The sequence below is a fragment of the Bombus pyrosoma genome, linkage group LG7 (genome assembly GCF_014825855.1).
Source record: "Bombus pyrosoma isolate SC7728 linkage group LG7, ASM1482585v1, whole genome shotgun sequence".
Taxonomy (NCBI): domain Eukaryota; kingdom Metazoa; phylum Arthropoda; class Insecta; order Hymenoptera; family Apidae; genus Bombus; species Bombus pyrosoma.
In genome coordinates, this window is record NC_057776.1 from 19,796,740 (window position 1) to 19,821,024 (window position 24,285).

Genomic DNA, 24,285 nt, shown 5'->3' on the forward strand with positions numbered 1-24,285 from the left:
AACGTAGATATACATATAAGTAGTAACCACAAATGTTAATGATCGTAATAAATATAGAAATTAAGAACTTTACTAACATATTATCGTTCGAAAGTAACGAAAATTCCTTGATGAGAAAGGAATTTAGACCTTTTAACGAATAAATAAAGGTTCGAGTAAATATCGGATCTTTTATATAACACGTGTTAAATTAAAGATTCGTTAAATTAATAATTCGTTAATTATATTTATTTAAAATACTTTGATTAAATATGTTATATTATAATATTTGTTCGATTCGATTTTTGGTACGGTACATGTTTAATCTTATATTTAATTTTATTTAACCAAAAATAATAAATACCGCATAAAGTGGATTATCTCTTTATGATATATTAATCCTATATGTACTACTCCTGGAACTCTTATATTTCAATCTCGCCCTCATTTTAGCAAATGTAAAATTGAAACGAGAAACGCACAAGAATTCTTTTTATAATAACATTTCGTTCAAACTCGAAATATTTTTAGCGTTAGAAAAGTATTATTGGATTGGAAATGACCAAAAGGGAGCAGCAGGATTAAAATAGTTTTTTATTTCGTCTTCTTTTATCAATCCTGAATATTACATATAAGGTTCTTCACTTTGACCAGTAGAATATATGCATAACTTTCCCTAATGGTAAATACATAGGTTAAACTAAAAAATCGTTATTGGATACTAAATTCGTTAATTCTAAGAATATTTATCAGATTTCAGTCCGGAATATCTACATTGCCATTCATAAGGTCATCTTTTCGAAGCAAAGTTCTTTTCCCTTTTTCATCTTCTTTCCCGTCTTTACAAGATCCGTTGGCTCTTCGCGCGAGAATCATCATGAAATCACTCAGATGGCTAATCACAAAGAAACACAATGTATTTCTTGCCTTCCTTTTTCCCTCTTTCTACCGGTGCGTGTGCGTCAAACGTGAACGGCGCGACACTCGTAAACAGTAAGCATTGAATATGCATGTTGCGGCACGTGGACAAAAACCTATTACCCTTGACTTTCACCAGTGTGCCTTCTCTGGCGGAACCAGAGGCGACTGCACTTGCCACTTGTCATAGCGTGTGTGTACATATCTCCTGAATCTGATGCACCTGTAGATCGGCCGTTTGTTGTTTCATCATTTCAGTCGTTTGCGCGTAACGAAAGATAATTGCGAAACGGCGCGGCAAGCCGATCTCATCCGAGCTCGGTCGAAGGTTACCGAGCGTCATGGCTACATAAATACAGCGAGTGACGCTTGGCGACCATTCGAAGAGCGAGCGAGGTTAAAGTAATTTCAGTCCAGTGCACCCGTTAAGCAAGTTTTCACTGTGAAACATACATTCGAATTATAAAAAGTGATACGCAGCGCGTCAATCGCGCGACCAAGAAAACGTTTTCTCTTGGTAAAACCGATTGAAGAGGAACGCGTATCGGAAGAGAGATTCGTTTCGTGTTTGAGAGTAAGCTCAAAGAGAAATCAAACATGTACACCAACCCGTTTAACCGCAAACACAGTACTATACGACAGATGTTGGACAAGTTACTCGATCCGACGAAAAGATCCATCAGAAGATCGGAAAGTGTGTCGAGTTCCGACAGTGGCAGTTCCAAGGGTAGCAATAGTTCCCTGACCGGATGCACGCACAGCCACAGGGGGGTTTTACATTGGAGCAGAAAGTGAATCACCGAGGAAGATAACCAGTGAAATGCTGTGATTCTCTTCTTTCTCTCCGTTTTTTTGCTTTTTTGTTTCATCCTCTTTGCGTATCCTTGCGGATACAGCAAGCCGATAAGAGAAGTCATTAACAGTGCAAGAGATTTCGATCGAGTTTGCTGGCAGTATCAGCAAAGTATGCCGTGGAAAATACCATTGCACGGCATAAAAGGCCGACCTGCTATGACCCTGTCGCCGCGGAGCAGACACGTTTTGAATCAACGCGGGAAGTTCCGACGCGACTTGATGAAAATACGAAGCCATATATCCACCACCGAGACCAGGTGTTATTACACCGCGCCGCGTCGCGCCGCGCCGTCGCGTCGTGAAGATCGATCGTGGTTATTTGCTCGGATCGATGATCAAAGGATATTGTACGAGTCACGGCTACTCGAATGTACGGTAAATATCACAACTGCGATATAAACATCATTTTTGTTTAGAAGAAATCTAAATGATATTCACTACGGTGAAAATATATGGAGTTGATCACTGAATATTGTCAAATCCATTCAAATGTTACCGAATATCGTATCGAAGTACATATAACAACCATATATCGAACTGTAAATTCAGCTTGGATATACATATTACGCACGCATACAAGCGCTATATTTATTGCATATCACATTATTTATTTTGTAGACGAAATTTAATTATACATATACACGTCTATAGCATTGTTAAGACTATCATGTGCCATAATCGTTAAAATTTGCAAACGCTTTCCCGTTGACTGTTAGTTTTATGTTACTAGTCAAAAGTCAGTATTAGTCGCTGAATCTGTACATGAAAAATACGTACATGTTACATGAATCTGTAAATCGACGATAGTATGTTACTTTTAATTTATTTGTTTCGCATGATATTCGAACCAAATAAAAGATATTTATTGAAAAATTAGTTGTTTCGTCCTTCCTCAACTCTTTCCTTATTCTTCTGCATTAGATATAACATCCCTCTCATTCTTCTACATTTTAATATAAAATTTTTCACACGATATATGTACTCACATTACAGTCAATAATTGTATGTTAAACCGTTGAAGAAATATTTTCCATAAATATAAATCTAATATTTTACCCATTACTATATTACAAGTTAAACTATTTGAGAAAGCATTTTCTTTTCTTCAAACTTTCGCAAATTACATACTATTCAACACGTATGAAGACCATAGGAAAAATCATGATAACTACATACATATTTGTTAATTTCTTGATTGTAATGTCACTTTGTAGCTATACAAAGAAATATTGAAATATATCTAAACATAGAATAGATAAAAATAGGAAGAATCTTTTAAGTCCAATCGAAAGAATTTTTAAAAAGAAATTTATAAGATAAACGATATTTTAATATCTTCTTTTACGTCATCTGGTAACAGAATTACTTGACAACGTATTGAAATTTCAAAACTGCTACCCTATAACATATAAAATGTAACTATATATCATCCTCCTCTATCCCCATATACACTGACGTTGATAAACGTACATGTATCTGAACATTTTGATTGACTTGCAATAGCAAATTTTACCAAATTTGGTAAGTATGCAAATCAAAGAGGAATTAATAACAAAGAGTTACTATCTTTTTATGAAATTACCAGACTATGATACTGAATTATATATTAAAAAATATATCTATATATATATATTTTACTATTTACTGTATAGGTATTTATATAGAAAATTATGGATAAATTAACTTTTATAAGGCAACATCCAATAATAAAACTGGTATGTATGTATCTATGTAGTCTGTAATCATCAAAATTTATATCATAGAACTACACTCTGTTACTTAACAAACTCTTTACTTTGAAATCCTTTCATTTTTGACACGGAAGACAGATTAAAAGGGTCCCCTATACTGTTTCTGTTTCCACTGTGATGAGTGGAAAGACGTAAGGCAACAATTTGGTACATATTCCTTTTCCTTGTCTTTCATACGATAAATTTTGCACAATAAAAGTTGAAATAGCCACTACTAAACTAATAGTTTCTTTTCTATAAAAAAATCTCGCGCTGTATCGATTAATGTATTAAAAGATACATGATTCCTTTTAAAAGAGCAAAGTTTATCTTCACATAACCCACGCCCACCTATAGAATAACCAACATCACAATATGCCTGCCTTCAATTCATTCAACTTCTATCTGAAACATTTTTCGCTGCGAGTAATAATAGTAACGTAAACCGAAATCTCAATATCAGGTGAGACACTTGGTATGTACAAGGCGCGCGCGTGAGTCAACTTTATATTGTATATGTACATATAAATTGCGTAAATGTAATAATCAAAACTGAAGTCATTTATTATTAATAAAAATCTTATGGTCAGATACATCTTTTGATCATATTGAATTACAACGTTGATTGTAAATTTCCAAGGAAAATTCAGTTGAATGTAACAAATATGCTCGGTTAAATGATTTTATGTGAAGAGGCGTTATACGTTGAGTCAATTAAACAGCTATAGTTATAAGCTAGTGCTCTGGAAACGTACGTACGTAATAATAATAATAATAATAATAAAAATAATAATAATAATAATAATAATAATAATAATAATAATTCAATGCTGAAATATTTACATATTACGTTATTGGCTTAATTGGAATTCAAACCGTTGCAGACGATTGAGAGACGTTAGTGAGGTCAATAAGATTTATTGTCAATAGTTATCTACAAGTGTGCTTTTGCAATAGCAAGCAATTTTTATTCGAATGATAATTAGATAATTGTTAACTGCAGTGTTGTAAATTCCCTTGTTGTTTGTATCATGGATTATCCATGGATTACAGTTACTTACATCAGTCGTACTACATAAAATATTATCTTTCTCGAGTTTGTAAATATGCGTGTATGGTAGAATAAATATCACTATGCTTCTCTTTAATTTAAATGGGATATGTGAATGGGATTTGATAATATAATGATGAAAATAGCGATTCTGTATTGGTATACAGGTTGCAATTATTTCTGTGGTCACCTATTAATCGCCAATACATCTTTTAATAAATCTTAATAAACATTTCTCCTCCAGGCCTCCAAACCTGGCGTCCTTTCCTATCGTTAATCATTTTGCCGTAAATAGTACAGTATAACAGTAAATTCATTCATATACATATTTTTGCACATTATGTACATTTTTGTAACTTTGAATTTTCTACAAATACATAAACATTTCCAATCTAATTATAAGATAGCTATTAAATTAAACATTTTAATTTCGTTGTATTAAATTTTGATTCGGAATAAATTTGTGGTACATTGGCAGAAAATACAGCGAAATATGTAATTTAAAATTCTTATTACATTTATGCATGCATAATACATATGCATACGCAGCAGTCTCTATATATTATATATACCTACCGTTGGACATAGAGATTTTTAAATAAACAGAAAATACTGCTTAAATATTAGAAAAATTGTATCGGCCATACTTAAGAAGGTATTACGAAATATTGAAGAACAAAATTTCATGGTACGTACGAAGGAAATTTTTTGATAAAACATGGTATTGATCCAACACACGTGTGTAAAAGTTCACTTTCCCGGCACATTATAGCGTGTACGAAGGCAGTTCGATCAATCTTGCTACGAGAACGTTCTGGATATCTTTTAACCGGACATTATAATCACGGCTTATTAAATTTAAATACATATCGTAATTTCCATTAGAAGAAAAAAGAAGAGAAAGAGATAGTTTTGTACAAGATAATTAGATTGCGAGTGTCTATTGGAAACATTTCTGGGAAATTCCAATATGCAGAAATGTATAAAATTATAATTATCGAAATATAGAAATTTCGAGAAATTTAGACTTTAAGAAAATAGTATCATAGGCTGTATAATTATCTCATGTTAGGTAACGGTATTTAAAAAGTAGCGATTTCGTTTGGGACTTGTATAAATATCCGTGTATTGTGAAATGGGAGCGCAACGTAATTTAAAGAAAATAAAACTAAATCGCTTATCGTTTAAAAATGACCATGGATCATCATATACTAGACTGTGATACATCTGTCGCTATATCATACTTTAATACTGCTGTAATATTAATTCTTCCTCTACATATATAAATAGGTCTTGTTTAAGTTTTTGCAGATATCTCGGAAACTAAGACGGATTGAACGGCGGTAACATGCATAGGGAAAAGTTGTCCAGAATGATGACCTTCACAATATATTTCAAGATTATCAAAATCGGTGAGGTGCAGCTGATTCCGAATAATTGACGAATAAACTTACCACGTATTTAGTGAAAGAAAGTACGTTCGATCGAAGGTTAGTGATTTTTTAATTTCATGGATTTTGTCTTAAGGCTATGTTTCGGGAATAACAGGTAATAATTTTAAAAACAAGATTGATGATTCTTTTCCTATACTGTTCAACAATATTTCAGAGAATTACTTTTACTCATATGTAGTCGTATGTTTACATATTATATCCTATTATAATTATTATGGGATAATCGAACTTTGATTTGAAATCGATGAATTATTATTTTCGCATGGGAAAGTATGTTTTATCTCGTACTAATTTACAAACGTAGCTAAAAATTTAATAATTGCACAAAAAGTAGAAATGTGTTTCAGTTATCTGTGCGATTTTCTCTCTCTCCTTCTCTCTCTCTCACTCTCACTCTCACTCTCTCACTCTCTTCAATATGTTCACAGGTAACCCTTTTATAATACGGTATCATATGTTGTATCAAAGGAATGTTGTACCTTTTAAATACCGTTGTACGAGAAGAGAAGGTGAAGTTGTAGAAAATCTACTTCCTCTCCGATTTCGTGAGATGTATCAATCAATATCAATGTTCAGGACGTATGAAAAATAAATGTGACGATTATCGCAGCGAGATTGTACACTGTGTCTGACTTGGTAGAGATATGTTCCAAAAAGTTGCAGCAAATTATGTATTGGCATGCTGGTCGGCATTTGGGGGCGTCATGGTCAAAATCGACACACACCGCATTCGTCGCACTGCCACATTTGTTTGGCACCGCCAACCAAGAATGGCAACCAAGGCAATCAACTCCGTACTAGTGTGTATACGATTATTATCGTGTATGGCGCACAAAAATATTTTAAGTAATTAACACATATCGCATACACACACTAATAACATATTATATAGTTACTATGTAGTTATATGTACTATACTATGTAGTAACATATAGAAAACTTTTGTGTATACTATATGCGTTGAATACAATATCTTGAAATGTTATTTGCGCTACAACGAGACACGGTTTGGCAGATTTATATTGGTATTTATGATCAATATTCAATATTAAAATGTATATAAAAGTTGCGTGATATTTACTGTAAACATATATATGTATTTAGTAGAGAATTAATAGCCTAGTATTAGGCCATCATAATTAATAGTATGAATAGCCATTTTTGATTATTTCTTTTATTACTTGATATATATTTTAAATTACTTTAACCTGCTTTGAATTACTTAAATATATATTTCAATAAACGATACTATTTATTGCACATATTCAGAAGAATTATAGAAATATAGAATACAATTTGACAAATGTATACAAAAGTGGAAATCGTAGAGAAGTTAGATTTAACATTATATGTATCAGTATCTCGTAGATCTACAATCCTTTTCCGGCATTATAAATAAACTAGAAGATTTTGTAAATTTGGTGTAATTTTGTTCCATGTTTTTTAAATGTTAAAGCAATTCGATATCAAACAATATTGTCCGAGTTAACGTTTTTGTCATAATCATAACATTTCAAATTTATTTTCAGTGCGGTTAATTACATTATTCATTGTTGTGATTCAACATCGTTCCATTTTGTAAAATTACAGTGATTTTTCGTTCCGTCTATTTTTTAAACTTTCTCTTATCTGTCATTGTAAATGAAGGTAAAAAGCATAACTTGTATAAATATAGATTATCTCATAATTTCACTCTTCAGCTGTCCAAATGGATTATCCGTTTGTATTATAATTAATTAGTTTAGGTAATAATCAAGGCGCTAAAGTATCATGCTTTTCATCTTTTTCACTTTGCACGTCTATTTGTCTACGAGTTTATCTGCGTGCATGTAAACGTGAAATTCTTCCGTCGACACGGTGGATTTTTCATTGGGATACGTATCAGTAATTATCACAAGGGAAAACGTTGCTGTCAGTGCTACTCCGTTTGTTATCTGGGTATGATCCCATCCTGGCGTCCTGTCATTCGAAAATATCTCGAATTTACATTCGTGAAAATGTACGGCGCTCTCTCGCTCGGACACAAAAGCCTTTCAAATATTTCTGGTAGCCCTTGCTCGGTTTTATTCCCGACTGGTTCCAACATGTTGTTCCACAGTAAATTCGCCCCTAAAACCAAACAGCGAATAAATGTCACTCGCTGCGCATTATTAAAACACTGGTATATACGTAATCGTAGAACAATTGCACGCGTTACGAAATGAAGCTGCTATTGAATTAAATTTCTGTCAAGTCCTCGATTGATTTTTATTAAAATGTTTGTGACGATTCAAATGTATCATTGTATATTTTTGTATAGTTTACTAATAATGTAATATAATACAACATAATATCATGCAAAAATGAGAAAATGCATCGAATACCTTGATAATGTTAAAAGAAGATATTCAAATGTCGATTTAATCAGTCGGAGCATGATTCTGAACAATCTTTTCCTATACATGTAACTGCTGCGACCGCCGTTCGGCTCTGGTTTCCCAGAGATATTCACATACAAACAACTGTCATTACCGCTACAGTGAATTCTACCTATAATTGTGAATCCGTGACAGCGTATGCGTTATTTGCCTTGTGGCGTGGCCGGATACGATGACTTAACTCTAACTCAAAATCAATGTAACCAGACTAACTAAATAGGATATTCCACGGATGCTTTGGATGGAAGCGCATCTGCACGGAAATATAACGTGTCAATTAATATTTTCCCAAAATCGATAAGAAGTTACTACCAGTAAGAACCTAAACTAAACTGATACAAGAATATCTAGGAATACATTTAGACACGCACTTTACATGGAAGCATCACATAAAATCAATAATAAACAGAATACGTGGAAAAATGAAGCAGATGTACTAGTTAACCAATAGAAAATCTAAATTAAGCATAATGAATAAACTAGATATATACAAAACAATAATCAAACCGATCTGGACATACGGAGTCCCACTATGGGGGACGGCAGCAATGAGTCACGTAAATAAAATAGAAACAGAGCAAGCAAAAATCTTAAGGACAATAGTTAACGCTCCATGGTACGTCAGAAATGAAGACTTACGAAAAGATTTAAAAATTCCAACAGTCACAGAGGAAATCGCCAGATATGCAAAAAAGTATAAAGAAAGACTTGTAACACACCCAAACCGGCTGGTTGCTGAAACGAATAAAACCATAATAGAAAGAAGACTGAAGAAGAAGCATCCTGCAGACTTCACAATAGAAATACGATAAACAATCTGGAAGATGGAATCCCGCTGGGGGTAACCATCCACATGCTATATTTTACCAAATATTTACAGTTATAATATTTTACCAAATGTCCTACTGGACAAATTGTAAAATTTAAATAAATAAAAAAGAAAAAATTTATGTTAACGATAAGTCCCTATCGCTGCCATATATACATATATACAAAAAGGTTGATGCTATATACAGAATAAAAGGAATATTTCTTGTCAAACATTTCTATTTTACATTAGAGATATCGAATTTTTCGTAAATTAATCTTTTTACGTTTATTACGCAAACTTCTAATAACTGTTTGCATATTACTAATAGTAATATAAAGAAAGTTGTATCGGAGCATTTTTTCCCCTATAACCATTTACTTTATATAATTTATTACATTTAAATTGACAGTCTTTTTATGTACATTATCCGATTTACAATTAATTGCGTGGATGAGATTGTTGCAAAATCATGATCAATTTCATGTTGCATATGCATGTACAGTAAGCAAGAAACAGACACCAGATACGCCGCCTCGATGTCAGACCATCCATGACTTCTGATTAACTTATCTTATAAAAAGACTAACTAGTACTTGACTTTGGTATAGTCGTCGTTAACCGATTTGTACTTTCGTTTAGGATGAGTGACGTAGAGTGTAGAGAAAACACAATCGCCGTGTAGGCTTCCAAGATGTAATTTATTCGATTACTTTTTCGGCATAAAATTGAGCTACAGATAGCTGAACGTTGAATGGTTACAATGTACGAGCGTTTATTGCCACTACATAATCCATAATTAAATTCATTTATGATATTGAATTTTTGCAAATCTTTAATCAAACATTTGTAAATGAGAATAAATTCTAGTTACAAATAATACAAAACCTATACCAAAAGGCACTATTTACTTAGTATATACTAGATTTTATTGTAGAATAGAATTAATTGTTTATAGAATTTATTATAGATATAGGTGAGAGACACAATAAGTATATTTTGTTGATTGCCCGATTTTAATAGATTGTAATAAGAATGAAATCATAAGAAAAGTTTCAAATAATTGTGAATCAATGATTATTATGATATATATTTTTGATGAATAACCCTTAGGTCCGAGTTTCCCTTTCTTATGACATAAACAACAATCAGGAACTTTTGAGCGATATTGTAACGTATTTAGGAAGTAGGACATTACTTTCGAAATCTCGTTATCTGACACTATATTACAAAACTAGACTATGGCCGGAAACTTTGAACAACTTACCGTGAGTCTATTAAAATAGAAATTTTACTTCATTATAAATGTTCGTAATTGTATTATTTGTTATTTATATTCCTACCTAGTGCATGTCCCTTTTGACTGAAGTGAAAGCAATCGTACGTCACCAGACTGGGGTCAATCGGTGGTGCTCCCTTTGGGTTTGCGTTCGGAGCATTAAATAATTTAATGAACGGTTGCAATACCACCGTAAAATTCGGAGACGTGTCGTATCTGAAATAAAAAATTTTTGGCATTATTCGAATTGTTTCCAATAAATATTTATCTGAGATAATTATCCGAATAAATTCGTAAGCTCGAATATTCTATCAATCGTATAATTTAATTATTCGTTATTCGATGAAAATTACTCTTTTTATTTATTCGAGTAATTCATTATCATTTGTTTATTATATATTCATTCGAATACTTTAGTCAAACATTAATTCTAAAATTATTTGAATAATATTACAAATAATTGTCTTCGCAAAATTTTATACTGGAGTCTTTATACGACTACATTCAGTTATGTATGCGTGGTACGGATAAAGTTCGTAGAGTACGTGTATACAAAGTCGATTTTGCCCGGGCAATATTAGCATTGCACGCCACATCGCTACGCTACCGCTGCACTACCTCTACATTGCCGTTGCGCTCTCCAGCAAAATCCGAAGAAATAGTTGAACGGCGAACATAGCCCGCTGTAATCTGAGCAAAATTGCCATTGGCCACCATTAGGTGGACAGTGTCGGTAGCTACTATTTCTTTGCGAAGTTTGCTAGGTTTGAAATGGGCTTTATGCATAATGATAAATCCACGTGGGCAGCACAGCGCCAAGTTGTTTCTGTTTTATTAAACGCAAACGCTTCACTACCGCGCTTTATTATATTGGAAAAACGTTAATCTGTGTTTTCATTTCAAGATACTGTTCTCATTTTCGAATGCAAGCTTGATATCTCGTAGGGACATTGAGTTTATCACTTTCCGAATTTTATGTTTATCTTGCTTTAATTCAACGAATGTACCGTTAATCCTTTCTACTAGTTCTTGCCGCAAATTGACTCTCGTACGATGCACAATCGCTTTCACTGTTCCTCACAGATCTAAAAGTCTAACAGTGATTTAAGATCTAGAGAACTCGCGGGCCAAACAATCTCTCCTCCCCGACCAAACCATCTTTTATGATGAGGTAAATGAATAATATTTCAAATATTCTTAAACAAAGTTTCATATGCTATGCAAGTTTTCTATTAATTCAATAACTATAAGCAGCAATAAGAAATATTTACCGATTGCTCAATTACAAGCGTACCTTCCTGAATATATTAAAGCTTCGACGGCTTGCTGATAAAGATGCGACATTTTCGAAGCCGCAATGTCCGGTCGATTACCTCTGTGCATGCAAGCACAGTAAAGTGGATGTAATATATGGCACATGGTACTTTGTGGTAACCTAATAGAAACTGTAACATCTATAAGTTAAAGTATTTTAATTAGTGAAATATTTAGAACGATATCTATACGAGATATGTACATATATGTTAGCGACAACGCATTTTCTTAATGATATTACGGCAGATAGCCCGCCGCTATTTATGACTGGGCCTGAGTAAGGATCTTGGAGCAGAATGAATCTTGAGCGAATGTTCAGAAAGTGGATAACTGGCTGCTCGATGTCGCCGAGCAACGAAGCGTCGATATGAATATGAATATGTTTAGAGGATGCATGCGATGAGTTTGCGGTTGTTTATGAAAACAAAAAGATCGTACAGTTTATTTCATTTTCAAGGCTGAATGGTCAAGAAGTCTGTACTCTCACATTCTTGAACTTCACTTTCTTGAAGATTGTTGCAAAACAGCATGGGGAATTCAAGTCGCTTTTTCCCTTTCCAAATTTTACGAATTCAAGCGACTCTACGTGGTTTGAACAATTCTTTTTTAGCAATTCGTTTTAAGAACACACGAGACACAAGATCGACCGTGCAACGTGCAACTTCTTCGTGGTATACCTTGGGATGTTCTAACGTTAGCGGCACACTTTTCGTTTAAGGTGCAATAAATCGTTTAAAAAATATTGTACAGTAATTTATTAGAGATTGTTGTAGAAATCGTTGCATCGAGAGGGACTTCTCTTTGCAAGGTCACCTTAAAACGCTGCTATTTCATGACGAAAACGCTCGTAAGTTCAAGCAACTTTATATATTATAAAAGCTCTATTTCTATCCTTTTTTTATAATATAGGATTTAAAAATTTCCTTATACTTTAGACTATTATTATAAACGTAGAACTAGAACCATAGAACATTTGTTTCAAATTATAATTTTGAATTAAATTAATGTGATTCAATGATATTCCCTATTTATATATTCACCATTTTTATAGTTGTGTTGTATTCTGACCCTTGCAATAAATTGGCCGTGTTTTTCTCTTTAATTTTTTAAATTTTAAGTTGCAACTGTTTTAGGTTGCAATATCAGACGAAGATTCCATTTGAAACGCTCAAACCATTCTTTTTCAGAATTATCGTAAACATTACCTATGACTGGCACAAGATTGACTAATGTACGAGGTAGAACAATTTTCAAGAAGTCCAACGTCCTTCGCAGATGAAGAGCGTAGCGAAGCGGCGAAAACTGTACACGATTGAAACATTCCGCGGAGCAAATATCGTTTGCGCCGAAGAAGATTGTAATCAGCTATAACAGAAATATTCAAACTTGTTATTTTAAAAGCAAACGTATCAAGTAAAGTTTATTTCGCTCCGCATACATATATTTCCTACTTATCACTGTAGTAAACACTGCAGAATATCTGGCATACTTTTGCCTATTCAAGGTTATGTGTTAACCTTTTGAGAATGCGATTGATTCATGCAAGTTGTCAAGTATAGCACTATAAATTTCGCATCTTGAATGTAGTAATAGCTCGCTCAATTGATTAATTTTTATTCTCTATAAAATGTTGAAAGTATGTACATATGTCTTTTTTTCTTTTTCTTTCTCTTTTTCAGTCGACACCAGAAACGCAAAAGTAATTAATTTTTAAATCGTTCATTTGGAATTTTTTTTTTCACGTTTCATTAAATTATTAAGAGGTAAAGCTTTGGTTAGGTTAGGTTCTTTTATTACTACCTGTCACGTGAATATTATGGAATATTTCACATACCTTCCACTGCTTCTTTATGTTTATTCTTCGATCCCTTTTGATCCTTTGAACAAGAATCCGAGCTTGTTGTAGCGCATCTTCCGTAGCAGCGACAGGAAAGGCTATATTTAGCTTCGCCTTCGTCGAGATAAATTCACCTGTGCCCGTTGAATATCCTATTAAATTGGGATTGAACACCTAATACAATAATACAGAACAATTATATGCAATGATACAGTACATAGTAATTGTCGATTTTGTAAGGAATTTTTGCAAATAGCAGTTTCTCGACACATTAGTCGATCCGCCACGATATCGACAATGAGAAGAGGATCGCGGCGCAAAGAGAGCGACCGTCTCCGCGGGTGCGGTGTTGCGCCAGAGCCTGGAATTATTAATATTTGGAATACTTTGGAATAATCCAGAATCCAAAAAATTCCCGAAGATTCGTAAATCGTTGACGCGTAAACAGAGCGCGATCAAGCGTCGGGCAACGCCATGCACCGCGATGTGCCGATGATCGGTGCATACATTAGATATTTAATTTCTAATATAAATTCAAACAATCTGTGAATGATATTTATTAATGCTACCGTACTATTCATTGAAATTACGATGAAACTACAGTGTAGTAAGGATACAGAGAGTCATAGATATTTTTATTAAATTTATACGCACTAAAAAAAGAAAATTTTTCTTGAAAAGTGAGTTAATATATATTAAAAGTGAGTAAATATATTCCTAAAGTATACGGAACGATATCTATATACCAATAATTATATCAGAGTTTCATTATCTTTAAATCGGAATAAATGTCCATTGTTCAACAATAACAATACATGATCATATATTGTGAAGAACATGCGAACATTGCGTTTCCTTTCCATTTGCTAAATTGGATTCAAGGAGAATGTAAATTTAATGCGTTTAATACCTTTAGCAAATTAGGAACGGTTAAGAATCGTCTCCAATCACCTTGACCACCCACACACCAGCTAACTCCACGTGCTTCTATAAATGTTCCTACTGCAAACTCTTCTAGAGCTCCGCTTCCTGCGACCAACGAATCGCCCAGTCCACCGACTACATCTATATCACCAGGCCGTAAACGATGCACACTGTCAGGCGCTGATAATGATCTAAGATAGAAGAATAGGGAATAGGAAAGATAATTGAAAATTATTGCTACCGTTATTACGCATAACGATTACTATACATACTATGTACTATGTGCATTTGTAAGTCGCAACAAAATATCTTGTACACTTAAGTATTATAGTTTTGCCTCGAAATAAGTAACACGCTCGTCATTTTCCGACCAGCTGTTTATTACGAGTCAGGCAGGCATACTATTCAGATTGACTTTGTTCTCGAAAGAGGGGGGGAAAAAAAAAAAAACGAAACTCTCCAGAGTGTCGAGATAGCGGCAAATCATAAAGTGATCGGCCGGGCAGTCTTCTATTTTAAACGACGTTTATGTTTACTCGATCGTAAAAATTTGTGGTCCCTCGTTTTTACGGACCTCCTACTCGTTCTCGGATATCTCACTTTCTCTCGGCGACTTCAAATAACGAAGAGGAAACAGATAGTTGCTTATTTCTCGTCAGGAACCAGTTGTTTACTTCGGGGCAAAAACTATGTACCGATATTATTTAAACAATGATAAACCAGACTGATACCTAAGCTGTTGAGGATTAATAAAATGTTTCTGTATTATGAACTCATTGGAGTTCATTTATTGCAACATTATTCGGTGTGTTTTATTAAAGATTTATCGAAATTTACCTATTAAAAATTATTTTTTATTAACGAAACAAATTTTTGTAGTAAATTTTTCAATGTTCTGGCCTTCTATTTTGAAAATTATAGGAGATAAATAGATTGTTAAATAAATAAGTAAATAAATAAAGGTAAAAATCTAAAAATTTCAAAATAGGAATTATATTTAAAGATCGTTGTAATTTAAACAAAACACAAACTCGTATATCATTGATTTCCATTGATTAATTAATTCTTGAAATTACTTATTATTACAATTATTACAAATTACGATAGTAAGTAACGAAACTTAAGAAATATACTAGTAAACTTTAATTGCTTTTATATACTTTTGCTTTTAATATTTTTTGTTTCTCTTCTTTCTCTAATTAATGACGTATATTACACATACATGTGTACGTGGTTATACATTATACATACGTATAAATAAGCGATCCATAATAATTGTAATAGCACTGATGCGATAAGATGCTACATTAACATTACATTATATTATACCATATAGTGTGTTATGCAGCGCTATGATAAGGCATGTTTCGGTGAAAGATCTCAATTTGAAAAGGTATTGATCGAACATACCTGCCAAATTGTACATTACACGGAAATGGCACATGATCAGGAACACGAGGTTGACTTCTTATGCCACCATATATCAGAGGATACACAATTCCATTTTTGTCGACATCATCCTAAGAAGATAATCTTTTTTATATTTAATTATTTATTCTATGTCCAGAACATCTATCTGTACTTTTCTTTATTATTTGAATGTAATTACTTTTAATAAAATGTGTCTATACTTATACATTACACATACACGTATGTATAATATACATTCGTTATATAGGATATTCGGTGACAGGTGTCAGGAAATTTAAGGAGTGACTCTTGCAGTCGAAATAAGACGAATGTCAAGAATAAAAAGAAAAAATTACATCCTCGGCTTTGTTTTTGTAGTTATTGATAATAATTAAACATTAGCCGAAATATCTTGAGTGTACGAGCAAACCTCCTTACACGAACTGCCCACGAACCCCGTTGCTTAAGGTGTCTTACTTTCGTTCGTCGGATGGAAGGTCTGCTTGCGTGCAGGGGTATTTTGGCTTGTATTTTTTGACCATATTTTCTGACACCTGTCACCGAACAGCTATTTATGCATATAAATATATATAACATTTTTCTCTGTTAAATCTATAAGTTTTCTTTCACTATAAAATTTTATATAATTAATTGCAATTAATTACAATTCATTATTAGACCTGGGCACAGCCAGAAATTCATACAGTTTAATGATCGATTCAACATGTGAATTTGCTTGTGTCTAATAGTGGTTGTGAATTAAATTATAATTAATTAAATAAAGTTAGAGTTAGTTACTCGTTGCATATTAGGTATACATATTACGTTACATATTAGGTTTCTCTATAACGATAACGCGAGAGATACGTATAACGGAAAATAATATGCATCTTGTTTTATTTTTAAAGAATAAAAACGAAAACCTCCTCGAATTACTTTACACTTTATAATCTATAAAACGAATTGAAAACCGACCGAGAATATAACAGATAGAATCTATAGAGAACGAATAGAAGACGAATAGAAAATAATGAACAACCAAGGAAAGATAATGACTCTGTTGCTAGTGATAAAAATGACTATTTGGAGATTACAGACGAGAAACATAATAAATCACATTTCTTATTTTTTGACAGGAGAAACAACTGTTCTCAAGGGTTCGATATATTCGATACGTACTTGGTTTGGCAGTTTCATCCTCTTTAAAATATCGTTTGACTTAATAATTATATCTTGAACGTTTATAAAACTTGGTCAAGTCATCATAGTTATTGTTAGAAAACTTACATCCTTGGACCTGACAAGTTTGTTTTCGTTTCCACCTACGTCGTATTCAAATTCTCGCGTTTAATTTTAAAAGACACATTTTAAAATGCAGAAATAAGAGAGAAAACTGTACTTATCACGTTTCCTTCGTGTGATTTTCATTCTATATCATTTCAAATATGTAATTGCCTAAATGTTTCTGATTTAAATTAACAACTTGTCGAATGACTCTACCACATACGTATACCGATAATTTATTTCCAACGATCATCTTACAGAAGATGGAAAATTTTCAATTAATAGCAAAGAAGAAATTTACGTGCGCGCGTCTGTCACACTACTACTTACGGTTAGTGAATTCTTTATTTTCCGTTCTTATTCTAGCGCGAGTTTTTCAGCGAGGCATAAAAGTTCCGATGCGTACCATTTTGCGAGCATTCGCGGTATCATGTTCGATGTAAACATGGCACCATCAGTTCCGATAGAATTTCATCCTATACCAACCGTCATTTTAGTAGCGACGGGTTTAGCACATATAAAATACAATGCACGTCGCGGCGGTTGCTTTCCTTCATTTGCATTCTATCGCATCGTGGCTTAAATACAGGTCGCAAATAATTTACGGACGCCCGTGCCCGTGCATGAAAATGGACTGACTGAACATGAGACCGAACAAACACGGGGAATCCGGTCTAGTTTGTTCTTTCAAAGAAAAGTACTGGCCTTTCACTAAATTACTCGGCATGCAAAGCACTCTTTCGTTTCCTTGGTTGTCTAGTCGTTCTTCCGGTTTAACGTAACATGTACATAGGTTGCAATGTCGCGTTAACATGCAACATTCTGGCGCGGAAACAACGAAATCGATCGAAATTCATGGTCGATAGTCAAGTTGATATCATTCAGTTAAATCAGCCGATATTTTGTAGAATAAATAATACTCTTTGTATTAACCGAACATTGATCGATCAATGGATTAGCCGAATGAACGTGACACGAATCTATGGAGCGAGTGGACTTATCGTTAGCATAGTAGCTGCTGAACGTGATTACGAGGAGAAAAATAGTTTGCGGAAGTAAATAATTGTAATTAATTGTAATTTTGGTTCGTGAAAGTAAATATTGCATTGCACGAAAGATTGTATTTGTTCAATCTAATTATCATCTATATTTATTTCATTATACTGCTACAATTCGAAATCTATTTCAGCTTTACAAGTATCTACAATCTACAATATTTGTATAGATAAAAAAAAAAAAAAAAAGAAAGAAAAAATGCATGTGTATATTTTTTAAAATTATGTACAGTCTGTAAATTTCTGCACTTTTATGCATTTATTGGAAATTTGGAGACTATTTAGAAGCGTATAAATGTACCGAATGCATGTAATATCCAAAAATATGTTCCTATCGGAAATATAACTACCACCTATGGCATTAGGTATTCGAAGTCTAATCGTTGCATATTTCTATCTAAATATCGATTGATCAACGCCTTTCAGTCAGTTCCCAGTGCCAATTAATTCTTTTTCACGTAACAGTAATAAATTTGAGAATGAAATAGACAAGTTGTACAAGTCAATTTTATAAATTACCAGCTGATTGTTCTATTCGATATCAAGTCCAAAAATTGAGCAATTAAAATTTATAACCTATAACTTGTCATTCGTTATTAATATACTATCATCATGAACAGCCGATAAAGCGCAAGAGGACCCAGGTGTCACATTATTTATAAAGTTAGAGCGTAATTGATGTTTATTAATTACAAAAAAAAAATTAATTTTATAGGAGGAGGATTATTCAAGTGTTTTAGTAGGCCTTAGCCAAAGGACTCACCCTTCCTGATTGAAGCATGTTTCGCAACAGGTCCACGAAAGAACCCGCGACTGCTGGCAATAGTATTAAGATCAACAGCGGATACTTGGTTTCGATTCTCATGGTGCAGCGCAAGAGAATCAAAGGATTTGCTAAAAATTTCGTGCTATTTTTTCAATGCTTTCCTTTTAAAGTTTCAAGGTTTATAGTAGCCCGAGAGATTTATTTCAACGAACGAAACTTTCTCTTCCTCCTTCGTATCGATGTCGTTACCGTTGCCGAAACCTTGAACTCGATCTTCCTTCAAGCATGTCCTGGTTATTTCACGTGACATACGATCTTCGAAGAAAACTGCAAATTGCATTATTATATGCTGGAATTTTATATACAACAGATGGGGGAAAGTATTTCAACGAGATGAAATTTTACAAGTTGTAAGCCATCAGATTATCCTTCTTGACAAAAAAAGCAAAGTAAAATAAAATTGATATTTATAATCTATAATTTGTAGTTTATCGATTCGCTAACGTTATTAGTTAATAAATTATCGTGCAAGAGTCAAACTAAGATCAAACTACTTAAACTATCAAACTGAAGATTAATCAAATTATGCAAACCTTTCGTGCTTGTTAATTTTTCTTTTGTTAAACCTTGCAAATAACAAACAATCTACATAAAATTTCGCGTCTTATAAATTGTTTATTAATCGAATTCGCAAGTTGATTAAACGGAGCTAATAACAGTTTGGCATGCGTGCCGCGTAAAACTTTCTATTATTCCTGAACTATTCCTAAACGAACAATCGCGAAATTCAATGGATCGCGCTGACCCCCGAATAATGGGATAGAACAGCAAACATTCAAACGATATTACACAACGTATATAGAGATATAACGAGAATTATAGAAGACGACGTTCTTTGCGAACGTTCAACATGCTTTACGATACCGTACGAGTGCGAAGTGTTTTGTTTTTATCGATGAATATATATAGAATTTGATGTCATTTTACACATTCGCTGTCGCATCTTAAAGTGTACTTACTTGCTAAAACCTTATTGGTAATTTGGTGAAAAACTATTAACTTCTGTATCAAATACTGAGGTAGCTGCTACAGTAAACTAACTATAAATGCTTTCTTAAACTGCTACCACTTGTACAAGCTTAAAGTCAAGTACTATTTCAAATTATGTTATCAAATTATAAATTCGATCTCTCTGGAATTTTGTCGGATAATTTTTTAACAAGAATGGATAAGATAATCCGTCGTTTCCATATGGCACGATATGTCACGAAGCGAGACAACCAGTCGCTTCAACCGAAGGAAAAAATTGTTTATATGTTTGGAAATATTAATTTTTTTCATCCATCTTTGTTAGGATCTTTTGGCATCATTCGGCGAGTGCTATCTAATCTAAAAGTTACAAACCTTTATTCTGTCACCTTGTACCGTTGTATCAGCAATAATTGCTCGAAATGTTTTTTCCCATAAATAAACGGGACGAATACGATATAAAAATTCGATACGTCCATGATTTATCACATACGCGATAATTTTAAAGTAATCGCTCTTTCAATACAGTCTTGTTGCACAGTGATGTTATTGTGAAAAAAGTGTACAGTAGTTATAAATAGTGTCTAAGATGGGCACTAATATTTGTAATATTTCGACGAATGCACACTCAAACACGACATTAGTAGACATTCGAAACAAAATAATTAAACGATCACTAGATTCTGGGTTCTTGATTGTTAATTTCATAAAACATTATGCTCTGTTCTAATGAAAGATTAAAAAGGCATTTACATGGAGAAAGTACAAAGTTTATATTTAAAAAAGAAATGACAAGAAAGATACATTTGTGTAGGTCCATGGTAAATTCCAATTTTCTTGCTTATCATAATTGTATCATAATGCATATTTAGCATATTATCCAATGCAGTTTATAAGATATACTTTAATATTTTCCATGTTTAATATATTTCCTTTTTAGTTTCCTTTTAGTTTTTGCATAAACGTGACTTCTTAACAATAGAAATTCTCAATTTCAAATTTATTCGATTCAATTATATACATACATACGTACGTACGTATGTATGTGTATGATAATATGTATGTAAAAGATCCTGTTTTTCATTTAAAGAAAAAGCTAATGTGTATATACAACGTAAGCAATAATATTTTAAAGCCGGAAGCAAGATTTTCTTGCAAGAGATATGAATTTAAAGATAAATATCATTTTTATAAAATATTTTCTTATTATTCTTTGTTGAAATATTATGAGAAAAGAATTTATGTATGTACTAAATTTAAGACTGTAAAGCCATTGCTGTCGATAAATATTACTTTTTAGTATATATATTACTTTATAGGAAAAGTTAAAATAGGGCAGACCGTGCAAATTTCGTTTAAAGGATAAGAAAACATTCCACATCCGTACCTAAATTATCGTACATAAATTCTACAAACGGTGACTTACACATCAATGAAAAATGTAACTTCTCCGTGTATCAATATCTTGCAGTCGTTTCAACCAAAATTAGGCCCGGCGATGCTTCATTTTAATTTACACCCGAGTTTTCAAGAGAAATTCAATCGTGATTCCTTAAGCTTCTTTACACTGTTTTCACATCCATGTTCTTTTAATTATAATACTATACTATACAATACTATAATAATAATAATAATAATAATAATAATAATAATAATAATAATAATAATAATAATAATAACAATAATAATATATAATACCATCGGTTTTAACGCAATGATGGATCATTTTCACTTCTTCTTCACTAAATTTTTGCACTGTCTCACTGTTTTTTAATCTTCTTTACACGAACTATAATGTCGCCCGCATTATAAAACCGCAAAGAAAATATCACAAAAACATAGAGTGAAAAATTACTACAAGCAAGAGATCGAACACGACATGAACAAAGTCAGTGGAAGAAACGTACATATGTACTACGTATATTCGTCGTCGGTAACCCCTCTACCTTTCAGCTAAACGAAACACCTGCGTTCTTTTGTATTCTTACACGGTAGTAATCGTACGTGAGTACGAGAGTTACGTATCCATTTATCGCGTACCCTCGTATCGTATCGACAACGCGTATCAATTTGACGGGCAAAAATGCATACCCGTTTCTTTTTTTGAGGTACGTATTCTCTCGAATCGTGTCACCATTGCGTATCAATTTACTATTAATTTATAACTTTTAAACTATTAATTCATAACATTTAAACCATTCATTTATAACATTTAGACCATTACTTTATTGTATCTAAACTATTAATTTATAACATTTAGAACATCACATCGTTGCATCTGAATTATTAATTTATAACATTTAGACCATTACTTCATTGCATCTAAACTATTAATTTATAATATTTAAGCCACTAATTTCTAACATTTAAGCCATCAGTTTATACATTTAAAGCATTAATTTTTAACCCTCAAGCTATTAGTTTACAACATCCAAGCCACTAATTTCTAACATTTAAGCTATCAGTTTATACATTTAAACCATTAATTTCTAACCCTCGAGCTATTAGTTTACAACATCCAAGCCACTAATTTCTAACATTTAAGCTATCAGTTTATACATTTCAACCATTAATTTTTAACCCTCGAGCTATTAGTTTACAACATCCAAGTCACTAATTTCTAACATTTAAGCTATCAGTTTATACATTTAAAGCATTAATTTTTAACCCTCGAGCTATTAGTTTACAACATCCAAGCCACTAATTTCTAACATTTAAGCTATCAGTTTATACATTTAAAGCATTAATTTTTAACCCTCGAGCTATTAGTTTACAACATCCAAGCCACTAATTTCTAACATTTAAGCTATCAGTTTATACATTTAAACCATTAATTTCTAACCCTCGAGCTATTAGTTTACAACATCCAAGCCACTAATTTCTAACATTTAAGCTATCAGTTTATACATTTCAGCCATTAATTTCTAACCCTCGAGCTATTAGTTTACAACATCCAAGCCACTAATTTCTAACATTTAAGCTATCAGTTTATACATTTCAGCCATTAATTTCTAACCCTCGAGCTATTAGTTTACAACATCCAAGCCACTAATTTCTAACATTTAAGCTATCAGTTTATACATTTCAACCATTAATTTTTAACCCTCCAGCTATTAGTTTACAACATCCAAGCCACTAATTTCTAACATTTAAGCTATCAGTTTATACATTTCAGCCATTAATTTTTAACCCTCGAGCTATTAGTTTACAACATCCAAGTCACTAATTTCTAACATTTAAGCTATCAGTTTATACATTTAAAGCATTAATTTTTAACCCTCCAGCTATTAGTTTACAACATCCAAGCCACTAATTTCTAACATTTAAGCTATCAGTTTATACATTTAAACCATTAATTTTTAACCCTCGAGCTATTAATCTATAACATTTAAGCCATTAATTTCTAACATTTAAACTATCAGTTTATACATTTAAACCATTAATTTTTAACCCTCGAGCTATTAATTTACAACATCCAAGCCACTAATTTCTAACATTTAAGCTATCAGTTTATAACATTTAAACTATCAATTTATAACATTTAAGCCATTAATTTCTAACATTCAAACTATTAATTTATAACATTTAAGCGCTTAATTTACAACATTTAAATTGTTATTTTATACATTTAAGCCATTACTTTTAACATTTAAGCTATTAACTTTTAACATTTAAACTATTAATTTATAACATTTGAGCTGTTCATTTACAACATTTAAATTGTTATTTTATACATTTAAGCCATTAATTTATACTTTTAAACCATTATTTTCTAACATAAATACTGTTAATTTCTAACATTCAAACTATTAATTTCTAACATTTAAACTGTTAATTTCTAACATTTAAGTTATTAATTTATAGCATTTAAGCTAATAATTTATAACGTCTAAGCCATTAATTTCTAACATTCAAACTATTAATTTATAACATTTAAGTCATTAATTTATAACAATCAAACAGTTAATTAACAATATTTAAGCCATTACTTAATAACAGTTATACCATTAATTTATAACAATCAAACAATTAATGAACAACTTCTAAACCATTAATTGATAACAATTCAATGAATAATTAACAACAATTTAAAACATTAATTTATAACAATCGACCTGTTCTTCAAGTAATCAATAAACCCCTTGCAAATAGCCTAATAGATCCTTTGATAGATC

The 24,285-nt window shown here is 32.3% G+C and overlaps 1 protein-coding gene and 1 long non-coding RNA gene across 5 annotated transcripts; one reads left to right on the plus strand and one right to left on the minus strand.

Annotated features, from left to right (window-relative positions):
• The first annotated feature begins 586 nt into the window (after positions 1-586).
• Positions 587-6,597, plus strand: LOC122569076. Its single transcript, XR_006317321.1, has 2 exons — positions 587-6,023; positions 6,416-6,597. It is a non-coding gene; the product is annotated as an uncharacterized LOC122569076 (long non-coding RNA).
• Positions 6,598-7,472: 875 nt separating this feature from the next.
• On the minus strand, positions 7,473-22,003 carry LOC122569075 (phospholipase B1, membrane-associated-like). Of its 4 annotated transcripts, none has more exons than XM_043729553.1 (10): positions 21,809-22,003; positions 21,537-21,677; positions 19,079-19,408; positions 15,977-16,086; positions 14,553-14,757; positions 13,640-13,816; positions 13,011-13,170; positions 11,786-11,945; positions 10,556-10,707; positions 7,473-8,096 (listed from the first exon to the last, which is right to left on the minus strand). In XM_043729553.1, exons 3-10 carry the CDS (start codon positions 19,178-19,180, stop codon positions 7,918-7,920), a joined length of 1,245 nt encoding a protein of 414 aa, XP_043585488.1. In that variant the 5' UTR covers positions 19,181-19,408; positions 21,537-21,677; positions 21,809-22,003; the 3' UTR covers positions 7,473-7,917. The 4 variants fall into 4 exon arrangements, with proteins under 4 accessions (XP_043585488.1, XP_043585489.1, XP_043585487.1 ...); XM_043729554.1 differs by having other exon boundaries at positions 21,537-21,696; XM_043729552.1 differs by having other exon boundaries at positions 21,537-21,726.
• Between the last annotated feature and the right edge of the window lie 2,282 nt (positions 22,004-24,285).